A 24,055-nucleotide genomic window follows, 5' to 3' on the forward strand; every position below is an offset into this window, starting at 1 on the left:
TGGTCCCCCCAAAACCTGGCCCAGGGACCCCCAAGACCCAGACCCTCTGGATCTTAACACAAGGAAAGTAAACCCTTTCCCCCCGTTGCTTCTCCCAGGCTTCCCCTCCCTGGGTTACCCTGGAAGATTACTGTGATTCAAACTCCTTGAATCTTAAAACAGAGAGGAAAATTCATCTTCCCCCCTCCTTTTCTTTCCCCCTCCCAAACTCTCCCTGAAAGAGAAAGTAATCCTAACACAGAGAGAAATTTAACCTCTCTCCCCCTTCCCTCCTTTCTCCCCACCAATTCCCTGGTGAATCCAGATCCCATCCCCTGGGATCTCACACCAGAATAAAAAAAAACAATCAGGTTCTTAAACAAGAAAAGCTTTTAATTAAAGAAAGAAAAACAGTAAAAATTATCTTTGTAAATTTAAAATGGAATATATTACAGGGTCTTTCAGCTATAGACACTGGGAATACCCTCTCAGCCTAAGTATACAAGTACAAATTAAAATCCTTTCAGCAAAATACACATTTGAACTCCTTCCAGCCAAATACACATTTGCAAATAAAGAAAACAAACATAGGGCTAACTCGCCTTATCTACCTAGTACTTACTATTCTGGACATATAAGAGACTGTATCAGAGAGATTGGAGAGAAACCTGGTTGCACGTCTGGTCACTCTCAGAACCCAGAGAGAACAACAACCAAAAACTAACAGCACACGCAAAAACTTCCCTCCCTCAAGATTTGAAAGTATCCTGTCCCCTGATTAGTCCTCTGGTCAGGTGACAGCCAGGCTCACTGATTTTGTTAACCCTTTACAGGCAAAATAGATATGAAGTACTTCTGCTCTATTAACTTTTACTTATCTGTTTATGACAGAAGGGAATTAGATTAAGTCCATCTTCCTGTAAATGTAGGACCTAGTCTCTTGACAAAGAGTCTGATCCTGAAAAGTCTCAGACATGTTCTTTGTGCCTGGTGAGCAGTGTTACCCAATCCCACAATTTTATCACAAGTCTAGCAATATTTAGCATTTTTATTTAAGCCCCAACGACAGGAATCAAGTATATACATAAACAGCTCAGCTTTCATTTTTAAAAAAAAATTAATTTTCTAGCATTCATGGTTATTCAGAAGTTTTAAAATGTGTCGCAAATGCACAAACTAGGTGGCAAATAAAAAGAACCCAAAATTCATTTTTTAATCATGATTTTAAGCCAATTTCATGAATCTGCCTCATAATTTTTGAACATTTGAGATGGCAGTACTAGGAGAGTAGCCCTATTGAATTAAATGGGACTCCTCAGATTGCGTAAAGTTAAGCACCTGCATAAGTTTTTGAAGGATCAGGGCCAATGACTGCACCACATATCAGACTGATGACATTTAATAAGTAGGCATTGTATAGTAAAAGTATCTTGTATTTCCAAAATTTCAAACAAATACAAAAGCATAACAACAACAAAATCCTGAATGCACAAATTAAAAGTGTCAGGTTAAAACTCATGTTTGTCTGTTGTTTTTTTAAACCCTTACAAATAACACCTTTTGTTGATTAAAACAAAAGTTTAGAAATATAACTAAGGTCCAGGGAGTCTCTACCCAGGTGGGACTCATTTCCTGAGCAGAACCCCACTTTCCATCATTTTATATTTGTTTGCCTCTCTTGGCTTATCCAATAAAAATACACCGATCACTTTCACTCTTGTTTCTAGTCAGTTTCGCTTTCAGATTCTACTGCAAGTAGCACAATGTTGCTGCAATTGTGTATCGAACACAGCGGGGGAACGTTTTTTCTTTTCCACTGAACTTGAGGCTCGTTTTCATCTACAGTGCATTTCAGATAGGACGGTGGTTACAAAACCTAAAATGTGTGCCATAACCAGTGACCTGACAGTTTTGCCTTTTAACCAGAAATTATTTGTAAGAATGGAAACAAAGCGGTTTTGGAATTAAATGTCTACGGTTCTGCAGCGCGCTGCATATGTGAGTGACTAACCCTACCGAGACTGAAGCGCTGCTGAGTGTTGCACGGGACAGGTTAACTGTATAACGGGAGGGAGCTGTGTCTCCCACATACTGTAGCTTCTTCTCTGTGCAGTGAGCACATTGTGCAGCTTGCTTCTTCCTGCATTGTATGTGGCGCTGCTTCCTTATCAGAGGGGCGAAGTGGGGGGAGGCGCGCGCCCGGCAAACAGGTTCTTTTATAGCACACCGAAAGCTGGGACCTGCTTAGCGTGAATGAAACAAGAGGGAGCCACGCCTGCAGCTCAGCTAACCAGGAAGTATCCAAGCAGCAAGGAAACACCGGCCGATGCTACGCCGAGGCAGTGCACTGAGAGAGCCCTCGCTGATCTATCTCCAGGCGCGATTTTCTGGTGAGCTGTTGTACTAGGGTCTGTCTGCGCCTAAGCTGGGAACAATGGGAGGGGAAGGGGAGTCTCGGGCTCTGGGGGGCTAGGTGGGGAGAAGTACAGCTCGTTAGGGACAAGGGAGACGCAACAGCTTCCGCCGCCTGGGAATAATTATCTTCACCTATGCATGAAAGGGAGGGTGTGAGTGGCACGGCCAAGGGAGGCAGAGTTACAGCTTTGTGCTAATTTTCCACGCAGAAGGGGGTGGGGTCTTTATTTGTGGTTGCCCTCCTTCTCCCCCTCTCCGCCTTACTTTTTAACTGTACCACTGCTTCACTCTATAAAGCCTTTTGAAGATACACAGTTTGCGTGGAAGAAGTTGTACACGAGATGATCCCAGTCCGGCACACTCTTGCATGAGTAATTCCACTGGCTTCAGTGAGACTAGACTATTCGCACGGGTACCTTTTGTGGTAAGGGAATTAATCTGTAGGGATGAAACGGAACGTCTTCCGTCAGCTGACATCCTCATTTCCCCTAGGCATGAGGTTGAAGGTGAATCAACTTTCCTGCTTCATTTTCCCAAGCTGACCGTCAGTTGAATGTCTGGATGTCTGGTAGGGCTTGAAATTTGATGGAAGCTAGTGTCTTGTTCAGAAATAAATTCTGATTTTTTTTCTCATGTGCGTTGAAAGAGTTATTAGAATCTACTAGCTGCAGGTCCCAAGTAGGAAGTTTCCTCAGATACATTACCGATCAGATAACCACAGTATGAGGTGAACTTATAGGCACCATTTATGCAACAGATTGTTTTGCAAGAAAGCTATAATTGTCTTGAAAAGGGAAGACAGCAATTGGGTGTGTTTATATAATTTAAGGCACAGTCTCTTGGACAAGCAACACTAAAGCAATGATGAAACTCAGAGAGAAACTCTGCTCTGGGTGGTGTTGAATGTGAAACGGATCTGCAGTGTGTAACCAAACTTTCCAGGATGTAGATTTTCATAAAGACCAGGAAGTTCCCCAACCTGTTAAAAAAGATAAACGTAGATTCTCGCTTTCCTCTGTTGTCAAAATGCTCTAGGAGCAATCATTATGCAGCCAATAATGACTATTTATATTTAAATACGGTGTTGTTGATTCATCATGTTGACACTTTGGGAGACTGGAAAGTTGTCACCAGTGCAACATTTCAGTTTTAATAATCATCTCAGACTAATACAAGCTATGTTGCTATTCTTGAAGGTTTTGTTTTTTAGGGTTTTTGTTTTTGTTTTGTTTTAACTCATAAGGGATTTCAAAGCATCTTGGGTACCCATATGCCTCATTTGTTTATTAAAAAAGTTTATAAACTAATGAAAATAGAAGTTTAGGGCTAGATTTTGGACTTTGTGTTTGCTTCAGGGAGTGAAAAACTACTTACATCTCTGCATGGTCTATTGGGACCTTGGGCCCAAGCACGCAGAGGTAAGTGGGTGCTGCATACCTGCTTACTCTGTTTCTCCCAGAGTAGGTGGGAGTGGGCAGAACCTTCTCTCCAATCCCCCAATGTACTGGGCAGCACATCTTAGGCCAGTGTTGTGGGTTATTGCAATTTGCTGCTGGTACAGGCCAGCAGCAATTTACTATACCTTCATGGAGCAAGGAGGAAGCAGGGTGGGGAATTATGCTTCAGATGCCTGTAATGCACAGTTCCTCTGGAGATTATGCAGCATATGCACAACCCTAGTTCAATGCTTTGCCTAAAGGCACAATCTAGCCCTTAGAATGCAAATACCATTTCAAAATTAATTCTAGCATGCCTTCTACAACGCCGTAATAGAATGAGGAGATGGTAAGGTATTCATATATCCAAGGCCGGATTTAGGGGCAGGTGATCCAGGCCACTGCCTGGGGTCCGGGGCTTGGGACGGTGCTGGGCTCGCAGATTTACAGATCCTAGCATGCAAATTTATTGTCTTATATGACAGAGTTAAATCATGCATGCAAATCATGCACCAAAGTCATGAAATAGGCAACAAATGCAATAACAAATAAAGTATTTAAAAGTTTAACAAATGGAGCTGGGGGCACCAAAGATTTTCCTTGCCTGGGGTGCCATTTGGTCTAGAGTCAGCCTTGCATTTATCTACCATGCTTAATGTGCCCTTTTCCTGCTATTCAGTTGCTTCTTTTAGGTTAGAAAATTAGGTCCTTAGTGTTACTGAAAACAAAAGACTAGGAAACAAGTTAAATTTTTTTTCTGATTTGTTTATTTACACTTGCTTTAATAAAAAAAGAAAATGATTCATCCGTAAGTTACCTAGTATACTTGCCATTGCCTTTGTAACATACTACTGGCCCTTCCAAAAAATTAAAATTAATATTAATGCTTAATGATCACATGCTGTCATAGAATTAATAGAACTGTTGTTGCTATGGCTACATCTTTGTCACTCTTGTCACAAGAGTCACAAATTCTCCTTTTCTTTCTTTCTTTTTTTTTTTTTTTTTTTTTAAACCACTTCAGACATCTGGTGAACTTGTGGGTGGTTGGATGGATGTGATGATAAACAATTTGAATTTTTTTTAACTGAGAACTTAGGCTGAGATCTGCTCATAAAAACAGAGTTTTGAGGCTTTATTTGGTGGTGGATAAGAAGGTGAAATCAGTCCCTACAAACTTGTGTCATGGTGCTGTGCCACACTTTCCATGCAGCTATTATTTCAGCCTTCTGAACCAGTTATATGAGGCATAGAGTTCTGCTGGAGCCCTGTTGTGGCCTTTGTACCAACCTATGTGGGACTATCATTGAAATATATATAGGAGGTGTGTGGGCATTCCTGTGTAACTGCTTCAGCAGCAGAACCCTCTGTACAGGGTGTAAATTATGTGGCCGGGGGGATAGTGGGGGACTTCAGCAGGCTGTCCATACAATGCATGAATTTCATGAAGAAAGGATAAGTTAAACCAGGGTCTGGAGGAGAAGCTAAAGGAGCAAGTGCACAGCAACAAGAAAACGTATGGCAAACTAATAGTGAATTCATGGTGAGAAGTGTAATTATTCCAGGGGTGATTAGATTTCTCCATCCCAAAGACTTAAAAACAAAACATCTACAGTAGAGGTATTTAGGTTAGATTTAGAAAGGTCAGTTTTGATACAACCGTTACTGTGTTAAATACTGTCTGCTGTTGGAAGAGCAAAAACACAGTTCTTATTTGTGCTTAAACAGGAGAATAAAGGTTAAAGGAATAAAGCTCACAAATCAATGCCTCTGGCTGCCATGTGACATCTCCTAACAATCCTATCCAAGACAAGTCCTAGTTATTAGCAATAGTGAGTACTTTAAAATAAGATTTTTCTTTAGCTTACATTCTTTTGCTTGTCTAGGGAGGTCAGTCTCAGTCTTATTACTCATCAGCCTCAGCCAAACATGCCAAGTAGCAGCACGACTAGTACACCATGTACCTGTCATAAAGGTTATTGTGCACCTTTTCCTATTAGAGAAGAGGGTCTAAAACAACTATGTTGGGCCAGGAATTGGTAAGTTCCCTATGGCATCAGAAATTCGAGTGCATCTGATGTTTTAAAATACATCTTTTCCTGGTAGGGAATTGCCCACTTGCAGTCTCTCAGGACCAGAATCAAAATCCAGTGAAATCAATGGGATCTTTCCATTGACTTCGGTGGCCTTTAGATCACTTCCTCCCTGAAGTCTTCTGTCTGTACAGACGTCTTAAAGAAAAACTTGTTCAGGCTTCGTACCAACAAGTAAGAAAGGCAGCCTTTGGAAAATTTTTTGGTAGTTTTAAGCTATTTCTCCAAAATTTTGATGTCTGTAAAGTTACAGCAGTTTATTTACATTATTGAAAGAACCACTGATTAAAACTATAATTAAAATGCTAACTTTTCAATGTTTTTTTTTTTAAAACAGTTGAGTGAAGGGTTGGCCGTTCAAAGTGACAGAAAATATCAAAGAAGAGACCTAAAATGAGATCTGCTTAGTGTGACGTCTCTTCAGAACAGTTCCACAAAGTGCAATTACACGACATTCTGAGCATCTTTGATAAAAAGCCTGACCCTAGGACAGTCCTTTTCCAAACATAGCATTTTGTCACCTAAAACCCAGATCCTGGCAGTGAAGTAAATGGCTCAACTTCCCCCTGGAGTTCGCTTCATCGTTTTATTTACAAGAGATCAGTGGTAAGTTTTCAAGTCTATATTACACACACCCATCTCGGACAATATCAGATTTTATCTGAGAAAGATTGTTGCTTTGACTCAGTTTCTCTAACTTTTTATTTTTTGGAATATAAAACAAGTCTTTGTTAAAGAAGTTGTTGATTTAATTGCAAAATGAAGAGCATGGCTAAAGATTTTTTAATCAGGAGATTTGACGCTAGTACAGAGTGGTATAGGGGTTTGGAGTACATTTTCATTGCCACTAGTTTTGTACGCTAGAGAATAAGTACTTCCCCCATTCTACTTCGCATATTATGTGCTAAGGGAGGTGAATCACAGCCTTTTATTTTGAGTTGCTTGGTTTATGTCTGTGAAAAAATCAGTGTGTTTATCCTGGACCCAGATCTTTTGACAACTTTTTAATTCTGCTTTGGTCTTGTCAGCTCTTTTTATGCTTTCCAGGGAGAGAGAGAGAATTTGTTACTTTTATCTTGAAATCACTTATTTACTGTAACAAAGGAAAGAAATCAGTACTTCCTATTTGAACGATTTTTATCATACACGTCATCTAACAGAGCTGCAAGGCAAGAGTCATTGCAGTTCATTAAATGAAATCTTCAGTAATGGGCATAACAACTGAACACCCCAATGTAAGTTGTTATTCCAAAACCCAGATGGTATGTTTGGGTAGCCTTACTTGTAGAGTCTTCTGTGCTGGTTCTACAAGCTAAGCAGGGTAAACATAGTCAATTCTTGTCATAAGAGACCTCCAGAAAAATCCAGGAAACTGCCTGTGCTGGAGGATGTGTTAGCAATTTGTAACTTGTATGTTTGCCTCTCAGTCAGTACTTGACTGATGCCTTAGAATAGCATTAGGGTCTGCTATTTCTGGAGGTACCATTCATTAGACAACACCCAAAACTGAAATCCTGCCCCCTTGTGGTCACTAAAGATCCTGTAGTGTCTTTTGCAGCAGGAGGCATGTTGGCCATGTGTCTTGGTGCAATACCAAGTATACGGTATTTACAGTGTGCTGTGGCTACTTACACATCTATTGGAGATTTAAATGGATACATTATACTTGTTCATGCTTTTGCTTATATATGCAGAAAGACAACTGGATGTTATGTAGGATGTTGAGCTGAAGATATACAGCATGTAGCATTCTATATTATATCAGACCGTATACTTAACAGGTATTGGTAAGCAAAGTAGGAAAAGAATCTACTATAGTATAACACATCTTTCAAACTACTCTTCTCCATTTAAAAAAATGCACTAATGGTTATAAAGTAGATGTGAATGAAACCATCAGTGTAAAGGCAAGCATTCTCAAACTTTTTTTTATAGGGTGGATCACATTTCATTGTCATAGGAACTCACCTCTCACATTTCCAAACAGATCACATCTATCTGGCAACTGCAATTACTTACATGGAAAAACAATAATAGGAAAATAAGTAACATTTTTTTGTTTGTTTGTTTTTCTCTTTTAATATGCATTAGCAACTGGAAAGAGAGAAGAGCCAGCACCATGTGCTCTGTCGACAACCAGTAGTGCCCACACCCTCATTTGTGAACCTCTGGGGGTAAAAGTGTCACAGGTGCAAAAATTATGTTTTGCTTTGATGCTGGCTTAAATATAGAAACTATTGACATTGCTCAAATTTATACCCCAATGCACAGTAGTTAGAATTAATTCAGTCTCGTTAGCTTCCAGGATTTATGATAACGTGAAGTGAAAAAAATGGGAAGAATACTTTGAAATATTTTGTTTTATGTAAGATGGTGGTAAATATAAATCTAGTGATTGAAATCACTTAGAAATATTAAATTAAATACTGATTTTTCTTTTGTTACAGGTGCAGGGCCTTCATTTTTGTTCTTACCTTTTTGTTATATGCTAGTTTCCACTTGTCAAGGAAACCTATTAGTATAGTTAAGGTAAGCAACAGTGAATCATTTTTGTTTAAATAGCCTCCTAATTTTCTCAAACAGGGAAGTATACTTTTGTGTGTGTGTGTGTGTGTGTGTGTGTGTGTGTGTGTGTGTGTGTGTGTGTTTTCAAAGACAGTGTTAAAGTTTAACCCACAATGGAGTAAAAACAAGTGCCGATAATTACAGTTGTTGTACCATAGTCCCATGCTATACATTTTTTGGTGAGACCACACCTAGAATACTGCACATACTTCTGGTTTTAGGCCTTTACATGAGTTAAGCTAAGTACGTGTGTAAGTGTTTGCAGGATCAAGGCTTGAAATCTTAAAAGAGTTGCTCAGAGCTGAGGAATCTATTGAGAGTGAGTAAATTGTATGCATTAGATCTTTAAAACAATTTTGGTTCTTGTGCAGTACTATATATGAGCTAGTGCAATGATGTCAGAGAAATATAATGTATTTCATTTTCACCTTTAGACTTTGGCAGTACATTAACCAGAAGTTATTTCTCATGTATATTTTTAACTTTATTGCTTAACAGCCTATTCATATATTTTTTTTAAAAAAAAAGCCTTGCTCCATACAGTAAATAAATAACATTGGACCTGTTATCAGAATGCAAATTGCTTTGATATGGTTTCATTGTTTACATTTCAAATTGTCAAGTGTTTCAGTAACCTTTTGATTTCATTCCCACTAAGAACCTGTTTACACAAGGAATAAAACCGACATTAGCACTGTTTCTCTGATCTGTATAGATTGGGATCGTCCATATGAAAACCATGTTATCTTACTTTAGATTATATTTGGTTAGGGTTATAAAATAGCATTTTTTTAAGAGAGTATAGTTCTCAAGAGTGAAATTTCCATCCATACTGCTCTGGAAATCAATGTTAGATCTACCTATTGGTAGCTTGGCCTTAAGGAGTGTAAGCAGTTACTTGATCTAATTAAAAACTAATAAACTAAATCCCTTCCTCCCTGTATCTCCTCTGAAGTTTCCTGCAGTTTGATGTGTCAAACTATATTTTCTATTTTTATTTTTAGACTTAGCGGTGTTTTGCCCCCCCCCCCCCCCGCCTCCTTTTAATACTTCCAAAAGCTGATTGATTTTTTTTTTCCAAAGTCTGTTTCTGCAGTGTCCGTATATTTTACTGTTCTATTTCCTTTGGGCGTAATGATACGCTAACTCATGGGCTCCAATCCTCCAACGTGATCTGCACACACAGATCCCTACGTGTATGTGGAGTCCTGGTTATGTCAGTGGAACTCTTCATAGACCTAAAAGTCTGCTCATACCAATGCTGCAAGCTGATGTGCATGTGCAGTAGTTGTCTGCTTGGGGATGAGGAGACGTTTAAGATATAAACTGAAAAATAAAATGTTCTTTGCTGAAGGAAAGGGCATTGCAGTGTTCTCAGATGATGTAAGGACGCATTCTGCCCTTATTCACAGCAATGTAAATCCAGAGTAACTTCACTGAGATTAATGGAGCTATTTCAAATTTACACCTGCGTGACTGAGAACATCACTTACATATGAGCATTTTTTAGAAAAATGTACCATTACTCCTTTATATATTGTGAACAGATCTTTTTTTTCCTGGGGGGAGGGGGCGGAATGCTTAATGTTGTGCACGCTGACTTTGCTAGGTATTCACGGTACTTAAAGTTAAGCAGGTACATAATTGTTTACAAGACTGGAGCTGTAGATTTTGTCAGTTTTGGAGCTCAGTCCTGCTTCCAGCAAAGCCAATGGCAAAACTGCCATTGATTTCTAATAGGTGTAGGATTGTGTTCCTCCAATCTTATACCAGTGTAACTCCCAGCCAAACTTGTAGGGATCCTTTGGCGTTCGCAGTGGTTAATCAGGCCTAGTGTTTGTAAAGTGTTTTGGGATCTCTCAGAATGAAAAGCACTGTCACTATAACATTGCTACTAGCCTCATATGTGGTGAAGGGTGTTTCATGTACAGGAACTGCTCCAAAGCCATTACTATAGATATTAGAGAGATGAGATGAGTGAGATAATCTCTCTTATTGGACCAACCTGAAGAAGAGCTCTGTGTAGCTCTAAAGTTTGTCTCACCAGCAGAAATTGGGTCAGTAAAAGATGTTACCTCACCCACCTTGTCTCTCTAATATCAGGGCACCAACACAGCTGTAACAGCACTGCAAATTAAGAAGGATAGATATACCATTGACTTAAATGGGCTTTGGTTTGAGCAATAAATAGCTAGATTTGTTAAATTTGCTACTGTATTGTGTATAGCAGGATTGGCTGAGTTTTATATTGTCAAATTCTCTTTCTACATTAGGGAGAACTACATAAGCACTGTGCTCCTCCAAATGAAGTTGAACTCAGCTCCTACAAAGAATATGCCATCCAGATTCAGCCTGTTAAAAAGTTATCTAATGAGTCTCGTTGTGGTTGGGAGCCATTTGGTGAGTTCATTTGCATGCTAATTTTGTAATAATGATATTTATACAAGTGTTGTACCTTGTTACTTATCACAGGGATTCTTCCCATGGAAAAACGGGTAGGACGGACATGTTCTGTTTTTAATTTAACCTGGCTAATATGTTGTGAGTGTCCCAAATCAGAAGAAGCTTTACATGGCAAGTCTCTTACAAGAACTTCTTTTTCCAAATAAATTATGAGTTCAGCTGCTGAAGACTAAACTATTACACCTGGTCTTAAACTTTTTGATGGAACAAATTTCAATTAGAAAATGCAGATTTGTCAAATCTAAATGTTTCGTGGGAATGTGGTGATTCCACATATGTTTGTTATGGAAATGTGACATAACTAATCATTTTGGCTTTCTCACTTCATTTCATTTTGACATTTATGTTTTATCAAATATATTATATTTCATATAGTCCTGATACTATTGAAACAAAACAATTCAATGCTTCCAGAATTTCCAGTTAGTGGGAAAAAAATCAATGTTTCCGATCTGGAACAAAAACGAATTTTTGAAATGTCAGAATTTCCCGTGGAATTCTAACCAGCTCTATAAACTGATGCCATGCAGCTTCAAAACAATGAAAATATGCTCATTTAGAAAACTAAATTATAATTAAAAGGCCATGTTTTGCTTATTTACAAGTTAATACTGTAATAATTTGAATATAATAACTGAGATTTTGAATAAGTGCTTGATAGTTGTGTTCAGCATCTGATCATAAATAGGGAATGTCAGCAGAATAGAAGATCCTAGTAACCTGATAGCCCACTAGCAATGGAGAAACTGTTCAATTATTACTAACTAAGGCTGTGATCCTGCACTCTCAGCTATGTGTAAGTAGACCCCTGTGTTATCAGGTGGCCTGGTAACCCACTATACATTTGTAGCTTTGGGACTCTAGGGCATACTCCTGAGCACATACCTCTTGTCTGACACCCTTCCTTAGGAAATGTGGTGCTGCTATCTAGCCATCCTAGACCCTGACAACCAGCGTCTGCGACCCTAGTCACCGGTCTCCCCATCCCCTGTTGTTTACACACACTCAGCATTCCACCTAATCCATGGGCGCTCTGGGGCTCCTAGTTTAACCCTTTTGGGGACAATGTGGCAGTTAATCAAGGAGCACAGGTTCACCAGAAGAATTTCTTCACCACAGTGACTTTACTGATAAAGCACTACAGAGCTTTGCAAATGACAGTCCTGAAACACTCTCTCCTCTAGTCTGTGCTCATTCCTTCTTTTGAGTCAATGGTTCATCAGCCTTTCAGGCTGAGCAGAGTTCTCCTTTAAATTCTCCTTACACTGCTCTTAAATAAAGCCTCTGGGTTTGTGCCATGTGTCACAGTTTCAGGGAAACTGTACCTGCATATTCTTCCTTTGATATTGCAACCACCTGCAGGCTAGTTGGGGACCATATTGTGTGAAGTTTATGAATGGTTTATGTATCACAGTGGGCCAGGGAGTGTATGCAAAGATCCCCAAAGGGTAGCACTTCTCTGGAGGTGTTTACAGCCTGAGCGATTTGCCTCCATCACCCTTCTACTGCTTTTTGTTCCTAGAGGAGCTGGTGGAATTGCCTACAATCCCTGGTCTGACGTGATGTAAAAACCATTCATACAGTCACTGCAGTATGGTCCCCAACTATATTGGATGCGGTTGCAACATCTGTCACACCACGTGCTCAAGCTGGGGGCTGGTCTACACTAGAGAATTAGATTGACCCAGCTACATCACTCGAGGGTGTAAAAAATCCATACCTCTGAGTGACATAGTTAAGCTGGCCTACGTCCCTATGTAGATAGTGCTAGGCCAATGGAAGAATTCTTCTGCTGACCTAGCTGCCATCGCTCAGAGAGGTGGATATACCACACAATAGGAGAACCCCTTCAATCGCTGAAGTAAGTGTCTACACAAGAGCTAGAGCAGCACAGCTGCAGTAGTGTTGTAAATGCAGACTTAGCCTGAGAATCTCCAGATCCCCAGGCATACTTCCCAACCACCCGTGGCTGTCTTCTGTGGAGAAAGACCATTGTTCTGTGGGTGGTCCAACAGTTGAGAATCATTCACAGTTGATAGCCCTGGATTGCTGTCAGTGTGATGGTCCTTCAGTGAAATGTCAAACACCTTTCCAGGGCCGGGTAGCTGCTGGGAATGTTGTACAAAAGTCTGTCCCTGGACAGAGTGCAGACTAGTGTTCAACACATGGTACAAACCAGAATTCATAATGAGATACAGACATATCTTACTCTATCTCGCTCTATGCCTGGGTGAAGCACCATTAAAGGACTCTGTGTGGGTGTAGGGTCTGCACACATGGAGTTCAGTGCATGACTGGGGCCTAAAGAGGTATGATAGAGTAGGTCCTGAGGGGGTAAAAACACCTTAAACTGTTTTCCTTTCAGAAGACACTGATTGAAAGTTACTGTTGAGTACAGTGTTATATTCAACAGATTTCTAAAAATAATTAATTTAAAAGCTGAAAATTGCAGGAAATTACGTGATATTGAACAACAATGTTTTCATGACCTTTTTAGCTTGCGTTTCTTTATGAAGTCAGTCTGTCACCAGGACTAATTTGAGGCCTAAGTAGTAGTGTTCAAAATGGGGACGGACGGGTGGTAACTCTGACAAGTCCTGATTTTTTTTTTTTTCTTTTCTAAATGGCTGCTACTTAAATGCTGGAAGTTTGGCATGCGTTTTAGTCCCTGGCTGAAGTGGGCCTGTGTGCAGTTCATAGATTTTGTGCATAAATCCAACACTTGTTTTTTAGCTGAACATTTTCAATCGATAGTCATTCTCCCATTACTGGTCGAGCAACAATAAACATTTTAATTACTATGTCATCTAACCTTACTCCTTTTCATCCAATGTTTCAAAATGGCCCTGATCCTGAGATTTGTATCTGTATGGATGGCCTCTTGGCATGCAGAGAGCCCGATTGACTCTAGTGGGCTAATAAGAACGGCCATACTGGGTCAAACCAATGGTCCAGCTAGCCCAGTAGCCTGTCTTTTGACTGGGGCAGTGCCAGGTGCTTCAGAGGGAAGGAACAGAACAATTAATGAGTGATCCATCCCCTGTAATCGAGTCCCAGCTTCTGGCAGTCAGCGGTTTAGGGACATATGGGCTGCAAGGGCCCACACAAGCAGGTTTGATTACAGAATCAGAGATAACATTGTAATGGAGGGGAAAAAATTGAAGAAATATTTATTTTCTAGTATTAAAGAACAAAGCACAACATCCTTTTTTAATTTTATTGTTTTTTAAAAGTAGTTAGTCTTTGCGAGATGGCTTTTTAAAATTTGCTTCCGCCATCTTTGCAGTTAGTACCTGACATATTTGAAAAGTATATTTTCCTTTTAGGGAATTTTTAAATATATTTTTGTAGACTTTTATGAACTTTGTTCTCTTAAAAGCTTGAAAATACAGTATATTTTGCTAATAAATTGTGGTTTCCATTTCCAAATGTTGTTTTTATATGAATTGGGTAAGAGGAGATTAAGAATGCTTTGAACAATGTTTTTCTAATATGTAATAGATGAAAACAGAAAATATAGTATTCTTTGGTTAAGTAGAATCAAAGTGTCAAGAAACGGGCATTCTTTTTTTTTTTCTGCTAGAAAATTCACTTAGCACTAAAAATGTCTATTGTGTTGTTGTTGTTTTTTTAAAAAAAGATTTCCAAGACCTGTACATAAAATATATAATAAGAGTTTGAAAGCTATTGATAAACTTATTCCACTGATTTGTTTTGAAAATGTTTTCTTAGACAAGAACAATTACAAACAATTACTGGGAGCCCTGGATTACTCATTTCTGTGTGCTTATGCAGTTGGAATGTATTTGAGGTAATTCCTTTAGACTTTTTTTGTTATACTTCTTGAATTATTGATTCAGAAGGCTGCACTGCTTCTAATCTGTTATCCTTCCCTTTTGGGAAGTATTTGATGAATGGTCACTGAAGAAGGAAGGAGAAATTTGGATTGTCTCATACACACAAAGACATGATTTTAGGGCTTGTCTACACTACCGCGCAGGGTCGATCTAAGATACGCAGCTTCAGCTACGTGAATAGCATAGCTAAAGTCGGCTTACTTAGATCTACTTACTGACGTGTCTTCATTGCTGTCAGTCGACAGCTGATGCTCTCCCGTCGATTCCGCTTGCACTTCTGCTGTGACTCTGGTACTCCACCAGAATGAGAGCACTCACCGGTTGATTTATCGCATCTAGACACGATACATCGACCCGCACTGGATTGACTGCTGCCTGCCAATCCAGCAGGTAGTGTAGACAAGCCCTTAGGCACATTTTTCACAGTGACTATCCTGAAACCCTTACAGAAATTCATAGGAAGGATTCTTACTCCCTTGAACAGAAATGCATCACAGGTGATAATCGAGCCCATATACATCAATGAGTATGTCTAAATAGCAGCTTTGTAGTTTAATTCCCAGATCTGGTAGACATATACACTGAGGCTATCACAGTGTTTCTCAAACTGGGGTAGCTACTTGTGTAGGGAAAGCCCCTGGCGGGCCAGGCCGGTTTGTTTACCTGCCATGTCCACAGGTCTGGCCGATCATGGCTCCTGCTGGCCGCGGTTCACTGCTCCAGGCCAATGGGAGCTGCTGGAAGCGGCGCAAGACGAGGGTCTTACTGGCCGCTGCTTCCAGCAGCTGCCATTGGCCTGCAGTGGCAAACCATGGCAGTGGAAGCCGCCATCGGCCGGACCTGTGGATGCTGCTGGTAAACAAACTGGCCTGGCCCGCCAGGGGCTTTCCCTACACAAGCAGCAACCCCAGTTTGAGAAACACTGGGCTATCATGATTGAAAACAGCAGTGTGGCTGTGGTGGTATGGGTGATGGCATAGGTTAGCCTCCTGAGTACATACTAGGATCTTGGATAGGATTGTATTCAGGCAGCAAGCCCAAGACACAGCCTGCACTGCCATGTCTGTGCTTCTGTTTTTAGTGCACTAGCTCAAGCAGGGCTAGCACATGTATATCTACATGAGTTGGGAATTACACCTCCCCACTGCTGTGTAGATACACTCAACGTGAAGAATCACGTGGAAAGTAATTCCCATTATGCCCACAGTAAAACCATTCAGTTCTTACAATATCAGCATTTGTTATGTAATGAACCAAATATTTATTATTTAATTGCTTGATTTTTAATTAAAATTTTTGTTGAAACTTGTAGGGAAAACCCTAATAGATCCAGAATTAGAACATACTCTTTATGTGCTATGAAAGTTTGGTGTGTGAAATGTTTCATGTTTCTTTTAAATTTTTTTTTTCTTTACCCCTATACATTCTCAGTGGTATAATAGGAGAGCGATTGCCTATTCGGTATTATCTAACAGTTGGAATGCTTGCCAGTGGACTCTTCACTGCAATGTTTGGGTTGGGCTATTTCTATAATATACATAACCTGTGGTTCTACATGATAGCTCAGGTAAGCATTCTGTCTGTTTCTCTAGATTCGTTGGCTTTCCATATTTATTTTATTTTCAGATGTGAGTAGCATTTAATGGTTACATGACTAGATGCATTCCATTCTGGTTTGAATGTAATTCAGTCTTGTAAGAGATTACTTGCCATAGCATCTCAAGAAATACATAGTTTTAAAAATAAAGATATGTTTTAATGGAAATATTTTTTTAAAAAAACATGAACTGTTTAAAATCCCAGATCATTCCTGTTTGTAAACCTAAATGTGAGAAATAATATACCTTCAAGAACAAATATATTTACTTTTACCTGTCTGCTAAGACCTGAGTGTAGGGTACTGTCTTTCTCTGAGCAGTTTCCTGCACTGGTGAAAAGCGTTCAAGATATTGCCAGCTGTTGCAACAAAAACCCATGGAGTGGAATTCTCAGAAATTTTGTGGGTCTGATCCAAAGCCTGTTGAAATCAGTGGAAAGACTTTGCATTGACGTTGATGGACTATGGATGAGGCTTTAAGTGAAAGGCAGTGGGGCTTGTGCTCCTAAATCATTTGGGTATGCCTACACTTTGAGCAGGAGATCTTTAATTCCCAGCTCAAGGAGACATACCCATGCTAGCTCTAATCAAGCTAGCATGCTAAAAATTAACTGTAACTGTGGTAGGGTGAGCTGTAAAAGAGGCCAGTTGCCCTGAAGTAGGTACCAGTCTGAGACCAAAGACACGTACTCAAGGCAATTAGCCCCTCCCACCACTCTCACTACCACTGCTACACTTACAGTACATACTTGTGGTCTCCGACACATACGTAATTGGGATGTCTTGCTCCTCCCACTGACTGAGGTGCCACAAGTACTGTTTATTTTTAGCATGCTAGCTTGATCGGCCTGATCAGAGCTAGCCTGGGTACGTCTCCTTAAGCTGAATTATGCCTCTAGCTCAAAGTGTAGGCATACCCCTAGATGCTTTTGAAAATCCCACCCAGAGTCATTAAAGCTGCTTTTGATAGGTAAAGTACAAGTTTGCCTGAAAATATTTTATTTTGTTTTTTAAACTATTTTGTAAATGTGAACTATTGTGTTAACCTCATGGTATTAGTGACTTGGGATTTTAGGATGGAATCTTTAAAGGAGCCTAAGAGAGTAAGGTGCCCCATTGATGGGAGTCAGGTACCTAACTCCCTTAGTATCCTTCGAAAATCGCAGCCTTAAACAGGTTGTTAAAGAACTTCATTTCAACTTCAACCCTAAGACTGAATTTAGTATATAATGAAATTTTGTCCCTTCAGTATATACATCTTTTCTTTTAGTCCTTTCTAAGTTCTGCATTCTTTCATAAGACTTTGTCTTTTCAGCATTTATTTTCACCCATACATTTCCCTAAGCTCATATTCAGGTGAAAGTATTATGAAGTGGTTAGAGCAGTGGGAGTTAAGAACCCTTAGCACTGTCACATTCCATGTGATCTTTGGCAAACCTGAGATGACAATTTGTGGAGGTTTGCCCTATAAAAAGCTTTGAAATCCTTAGATACAAAGTGCTGTACGTATTAAGTCTTACTTTATTTTTGCTGAATAATGGTGTTTGGAAAAAATATTAATCTAATACTTTAATGATAATGTAGGCTTCTTCTTGTGCAATTTAGGCTGTTCTAAGGAAGCACTTAGCATGAAATTTTGTGTAAGAATTTTCATATTCATAAAATGTTTTTTGAAATATGATTTCAGATAGCTAATGGATTGGTGCAAACCACTGGCTGGCCCAGTGTTGTTACCTGCATTGGCAACTGGTTTGGAAAAGGAAGGTAAAAATATACATATTTTTAAGCACTCTGACTATATGTAGGTGGGTTTTAGGCCTTAATATAAAACCTGATGAAGTCAGTGTAAGAACTCCCATTTAGTTTCAGTGATTTTTTTTAAATTAAGCCTTTAAGGAAGATCCTTTAAAAATACATAATTACCTGTTTGTCGTGCACAGGCGGCGTGTGACTCTTGCGTTTGGGGAGGCTGTGTGGCAGCACCAGGAGCTGCCCAGAAGTGTGGGGGAAAGGACCACCAGTGCCTGTACTGTGGCCCTGCTCTACCCGAAGGCCCTGCCCCCACCTGGCCACCTCCTGCCCCTGAGGCCCTGCTGCACTTACACCCACCCCACCCCAAGGCTTCACTCCTACTCCACCTCTTCTCACCCCTGTCTGCTAGGGTTGCCAGGTGTTTGGTTTTTGAAAAGGGACCCTGGCAGCTCTGATCATCACCAATGACCAAGCCACTAAAAGTCCAGTTGGTGGGGCAGTGGGGCTAAGTCAGGCTCCCTGCCTGCCCTGGCTCTGTGCAGCTCCTAGAAGCGGCAGGCATGTCTGGCTCCTAGGCACAAGGGTGGCTACGGGGGCTCCGTGCGCTGCTCCCACCCCAAGAGCTGGCTCCACAGCTCCCATTGGCTGGGAACCGCAGCGAACAGGAACTACGGCGGCAGGTACTGGCAGCACACAGAGCCCCCTGACCCCTCTGCCTAGGAGCTGGAATTGCCGGCTGCTTCCGGGAGCTACCTGAGGTAAGTGCTGCTTGGCTGCACCCTGCACACGCATCCCTGCACTCTGAACCCTTCAGCCTGGAGCTACTCTTGCACCTCAAACCTCTCATTCCTGGCCCCAGCCAGGAGCCCACTCCTGCACCCACAGCTGGAGCCCTCACTCCCTCCTGCACTGCAACCCCAGCTGGAGCCCCCTCTCACACTCTGAACCCCTCATTTCTGGCCGCACCCCGGAGCCCGCACCCCCAGCCAAAGCCTTCACCCCTTCCTGCACCCCCAACCCTTGGCCTCAGCCTGGTGAAAGTGAGGGAGGGTGAGGAAGATGAAGTGAGTGGGGCGGGACTTCAGGGAAGGGGCGGGGTGGGGGGGGCAAGGGTATTCGGTTTTGTGCGATTAGAAACTTGGCAACTGTTCCACAAGCTCCTCTTTGCCCCCAAGCCGAGCCAACCCACTCGCCCACCTGCTGCTCACTCCTTTCTGCCCCCTTCTGCCTTAAGGGTAAGCAACAGGAGTGAGGGGGCAGAGAGGAGTGAGTGACAGGTGGGAGGGGCCTCAGGGTTCGGGGGAAGGCAAGAGGGGAAGAGGCAGAGTGAGGACGGAGTCTCCAAGGGGAGAGGCTTAGTGGGAATGGGGCCATGGGGGAAGAGGCCAAGTGGGGGCTTGGCTTTGAGGTGGAGCACAGGCTGAGTCCGGGTGGGGCCATGGTCTGGGCGCCAGTGGCGCCCCCCCACTTCTTGGGAACTTCTGGTGGTAGCACTCCAAAGTCGTCAGGCTGGTGCACCTCAAAAGGGAGATGTGCCCTATCTGGCATTTCTTGCCCCATCTGGGGAGACTTAGCTCCCCAAGTCTCTTATACCTGCCGCCCGTCTTGTTGTGGTAACTAACTTAGCTTAACAGTTCAAAAAGGGCAGAGAGAAACGAGTGGCAGGGGGGTGGAGAGGGCTCAGGAGAAAGAGTGGGGCTTCTAGGGAAAAGGGAGGAGAGGAGTGATCTGTGGAGCCTCAGGAGAGGGGGTGGAGAGGAGCGGGGGGTGTTTTGGAGGAGGGGGCTGAGTGAGGTGGGCTGTGGAGCAGGGGGTGGGGCCAGGGTGCAGGCATCAGTAGCCCCTCAACTTCTAGAGAGCTTCTGGTGCTCCTGCCCAGTCTCTCCAAATGCAAGAGTCACGCACCCCCTGTGCAAAACATGATTGCTTACAGTTTCAAACAAGTGTATTGGTGTGTATTCATTAATAACTCTCAGACATATGAGTTAAGTACTTTGGAGCTGAATTGAGAGAAACGCTGGCAAATGTTCTCAGTCTAAAAACACTTTAAAAAACAAAATAAGGGCTGTATTTTGCCATTGGTTTTAAACTGGAATTTCCCATTGCTTTCACTTCTGTTTAAAAATCATCAGGATATACATCAAAAATTGGCATAAGGCCTACTTGTTTCTTACACTTTTTTTTATAATACAACTCAAAGTATGAATTTAAAGAGATTATATTTGGCAGGTGGATTAACAAAAATGTTTGCTACTTCATAGTGCTCACTTTTTTCAAAGCCAACTTTTTCAGTGCCACAGTGGGGGATATCTTACTGTTGTTTTGTAACATCATACAGTGTTTCTCCATAGCGTTGTATTAGCTGCACGGTAAATCCATTGGCACCAATGGAAGTTGCACAGAAATAATTCACATTAATGCTACTCTAGGATCTGATGTCCCTATTATAGATGCCATTGTATGAATGTTATAATCAGTGAGGGCATGTTACACTACAAGTGCCTACAGCTGCAGCTCTGCAGCTTCACTGCTTCTGGGCCCAAGACATGAACACTGACTGGTGGGATCATATCATATAATTAGGGTGACCAAATGTCCCATTTTTAAAGGGACAGTCCTGTTTTGGGGGACTTTTTTATATAGGCACCTATTACCCCCCAGCCCTCATCCCGTTTTTTCACAGTTGCTATCTGGTAACCCTACATATAATGCAAGCTTGGGATGATGAGCAGTGGCTGTAAAATTGTCAGATGTGCAAGGCCACATCCCTGGATCTGTGTAATGAGCTCGCCCCAGACCTCCTGCACCAGAACACCAAAATGAAAGCTGCACTGAAGAAGCGAGTGCCAATCACACTGTGGAAACTTGCAAAGCCAGATTGCTACTGTTCAGTGGGAAATCATTCTGGAGTTGGAAAATCCACTACGGGGCCCATTGTCATGCAAGTGTGAAGGACCATTAATTGTTTCCTGCTATGCAGGACTGTACTCATGGCAGTGTGCAGGACATAGTGGGTGGATTTGCAGAAATGGGGTTCCCAAACTGCAGGGGAGCAATAGACGGCACACATTTAGGCACCACCCAATCTTGCCACAGAGTACATCAACAGAAAGGACGACTTTTCTGTGGTTATGCAAGCATTGGTGGATCACCAAGGACGCTTCATTAACATCAGTGTGGGCAAAACGTGCATGATGCTGCTCACATCTTTAAGAACACAGGACTGTTCAGAAGGCTTCAAGCAAGGACTGACTTTCCTGACCTGCAAATTACCATTGGTGATGTTGAAATGCCAATAGTGATCCTGTGTGACTCAGTCTACCCTTACATCGACCTAACTTTGTAGTGTAGACCAGGCTGAATTCTTCCATTGACCTAGCTACAGCCTCTCAAGTGGGTGGATTTACTATAATGACAGAAAACTCCCTTCTGTTGCTATAGCAGCGTTTGTGCTACAGTGCTGCAGCTGTGCTGCTGTAACAGTTCTAGTGTAGACATAGGTGATTCAAACTAAGAACATGTCTTTCTTTTTCCTAGTAAAAATGCATCTTTAGGACCTGATCCAAAATCCATTGACATTAATAGGAGTCATTCCATGTATTTTCATGGCCTTAATCAGGCTAGTGGCTCTCAATCATGTCAGATTCTGAATAATGCCCATATCCTGCACAAGGAAGCTCTTAGGATACATTCATTAATGTTTAGGTACTTTGACACGGTCAGGTAAAAGGCAGTAGTGTAAAGGGTTATGTACAATTATAGAATGATAAGGACTCAAAATACTTCAACAGTGCCAAAGATTACCTGCTGTCTGTCATTCTGTATGCTACTTAATAATGTTTTTGAGCAGAATAACTAAAATTAGCATCCTTTTGAATGCAGGAGAGGTTTGATCATGGGAATCTGGAATTCTCACACTTCCGTAGGGAATATCTTAGGATCCTTAATTGCTGGTTACTGGGTATCTACCTGCTGGGGTCTGTCTTTTGTGGTTCCTGGTGTTATAATTGCTTGCCTGGGGATCGTTTGTTTTCTATTTCTCATTGAACGTAAGTATATATTTCCTTATTTTTATTTTGATTTATACAAAACTGTGTAGTTGCCCATCCTATGCTGGGAACCCCCATTACACAGATTAAAATCCACATGTTCAGAAGGTCAAGATGTGTCATTCTAAAGGGGCAGTTGCAAAGTCCTAGTCTGATCCCCTGCCAGCAGCTCGCTCATTTATAGCCCAACTCTGGCCTGAGGAGGAAGACAAGCTCTCAGATAACTGGTTTTTAACCCATTTAGAGCATTACAAGTTAACACCAAGTCCTTGAATTCCACTCTGAAATGTATTGGGAACTAGTACAAATCATGGAGCATGGGTGTAATGTGCTCCTGATCAGGACCTCTACTTAAGCTGGCCATGGCATCCTGCACTAGTTCTTGTTTCTGAGTGGTCTTAAGGTAGAGCACCATGTGGAGTGATTGCAGCAACATGATCTTAAGGCAGCAAAGGTATAATATACCCTACCAGAATGTATTTGTCCTACTTCACCCCAAACCACATCCTCTTGATCTTGTATCTTCACTTGACTTCAGTGAGTCTACTTGTGAAGCAAGGGTCAGACTCCGCATATGGATCGGGGAATCAGGGTTTTCGTACTCTGATAACCTATGACATCTTCACTTGACTTCATATGCATTGTGTCTGACTGAAAATAACTTAATTGTGCTCTTTGTCTGTGGGCTGAATATTAAAAAAAAGAAACAAATATATCTGTAGGTCAAAATGAATGTGGGTATTTTTTTTTCATTTGGGGCTAGACCAGGGGTGGGCAAACTTTTTGGCCTGAGGGCCACATTGGGTTTGTGCAACTGTATGGAGGGCTGGGCAGGGAAGGCTGTGCCTCCCCAAACAGCCTGGCCCCCTCCCCCTATCCACCCTCTCCCACTTCCTGCCCCCATCCAATCCCCCTGCTCCTTGTCCCCTGACCACTCCCTCCCGGGACCCCTGCCCCTATCCAAGCCCCCTGCTCCCTGTCCTCTGACTGCCCTGACCCCTATCCACACCTCTGCCCCCTGACAGCACCCCCCCCGGGACTCCCACCCCCTATCCAACTGTCCTCTGCTCCTCCTCCCCTGACCACCCCCTCCCAGGAACCCCAGCCCATAACTGCCCCCCGGGATCCCACCCTCTTATTCAACCCCCCGCTCCCTGTCCCCTGACTGCCTTCCCAACCCCATCCACATCCCCACCCCCTAACAGGCTCTCCGGGACTCCCACTCCCAAACCTTCCTGTTCTCCATCCCCTGACCACCCCCCCAGAACCTCTGCCCCATCCAGCCGCCCCCTCCTCCCTGACTGCCCCCCCAGACCCCTCCACTCTCTTACCCAACCCCCATCTCCTCCCTCCCCACCTCCTTACCAGCAGCAGGAGCTCGCAACTGCGACACCCGGCCAGAGCCAGCTGCGCTCCCCACGCTGCCCAGTGGGAGCGGCAGGCCAGAGGGCAGCTGACGTGGCTGTGGGGGAGGAGGGACAGTGGAGGAGGGGCTGGGGACTAGGCTCCCTGGCCAGAGGCTCAGGGGCTAGGCAGAACGGTCCTGCAGGCTATAGTTTGCCCACGTCTGGGCTAGACTGTACCAGAAAGTTTTACTGCCTTAATTATGGTTTAAAGCAGCAAGAATGTGCACGTGTGCACATGCATGCAGTTTGGAGGCAATTCTATCAGTATAGAACTGCTTTACAAAAGTAGCTTATGTGGGCTCAGGGAGCAAAATAAACTTTACCAGTATAAGGCATCTGTATGCCAGTATAGTGCATCTGTGCTAAGGCTTATACTGATATAACTGCATCAGTTTAAAAAAAAAAATCATACTCCCTATCAGGCATAGTTATACCGTTATAGC

At 42.2% G+C, this 24,055-nt stretch overlaps 1 protein-coding gene across 4 annotated transcripts in view; it reads left to right on the forward strand.

Moving 5' to 3' along the window:
* The first annotated feature begins 1,756 nt into the window (after window positions 1-1,756).
* The window catches only part of SLC37A1 (solute carrier family 37 member 1), a 54,190-nt gene continuing 31,891 nt past the window's right edge, over window positions 1,757-24,055 (forward strand). For 2 of the 4 annotated variants that reach the window (XM_050936593.1, XM_050936595.1), the window contains exons 1-9: window positions 2,276-2,369; window positions 2,692-2,818; window positions 6,261-6,529; window positions 8,371-8,452; window positions 10,762-10,888; window positions 14,684-14,762; window positions 16,240-16,375; window positions 18,093-18,169; window positions 22,040-22,206. In XM_050936593.1, the coding sequence (XP_050792550.1) occupies window positions 6,474-6,529; window positions 8,371-8,452; window positions 10,762-10,888; window positions 14,684-14,762; window positions 16,240-16,375; window positions 18,093-18,169; window positions 22,040-22,206 (724 nt within the window). In that variant the 5' untranslated portion in view covers window positions 2,276-2,369; window positions 2,692-2,818; window positions 6,261-6,473. Of the gene's footprint in view, window positions 2,370-2,691; window positions 2,819-6,260; window positions 6,530-8,370; window positions 8,453-10,761; window positions 10,889-14,683; window positions 14,763-16,239; window positions 16,376-18,092; window positions 18,170-22,039; window positions 22,207-24,055 lie in introns of all 4 variants that reach the window. The other 2 variants (XM_050936594.1, XM_050936592.1) reach the window with 2 other exon arrangements.

The sequence above is a fragment of the Gopherus flavomarginatus genome, chromosome 1, assembly GCF_025201925.1.
Source record: "Gopherus flavomarginatus isolate rGopFla2 chromosome 1, rGopFla2.mat.asm, whole genome shotgun sequence".
NCBI lineage: Eukaryota > Metazoa > Chordata > Testudines > Testudinidae > Gopherus > Gopherus flavomarginatus.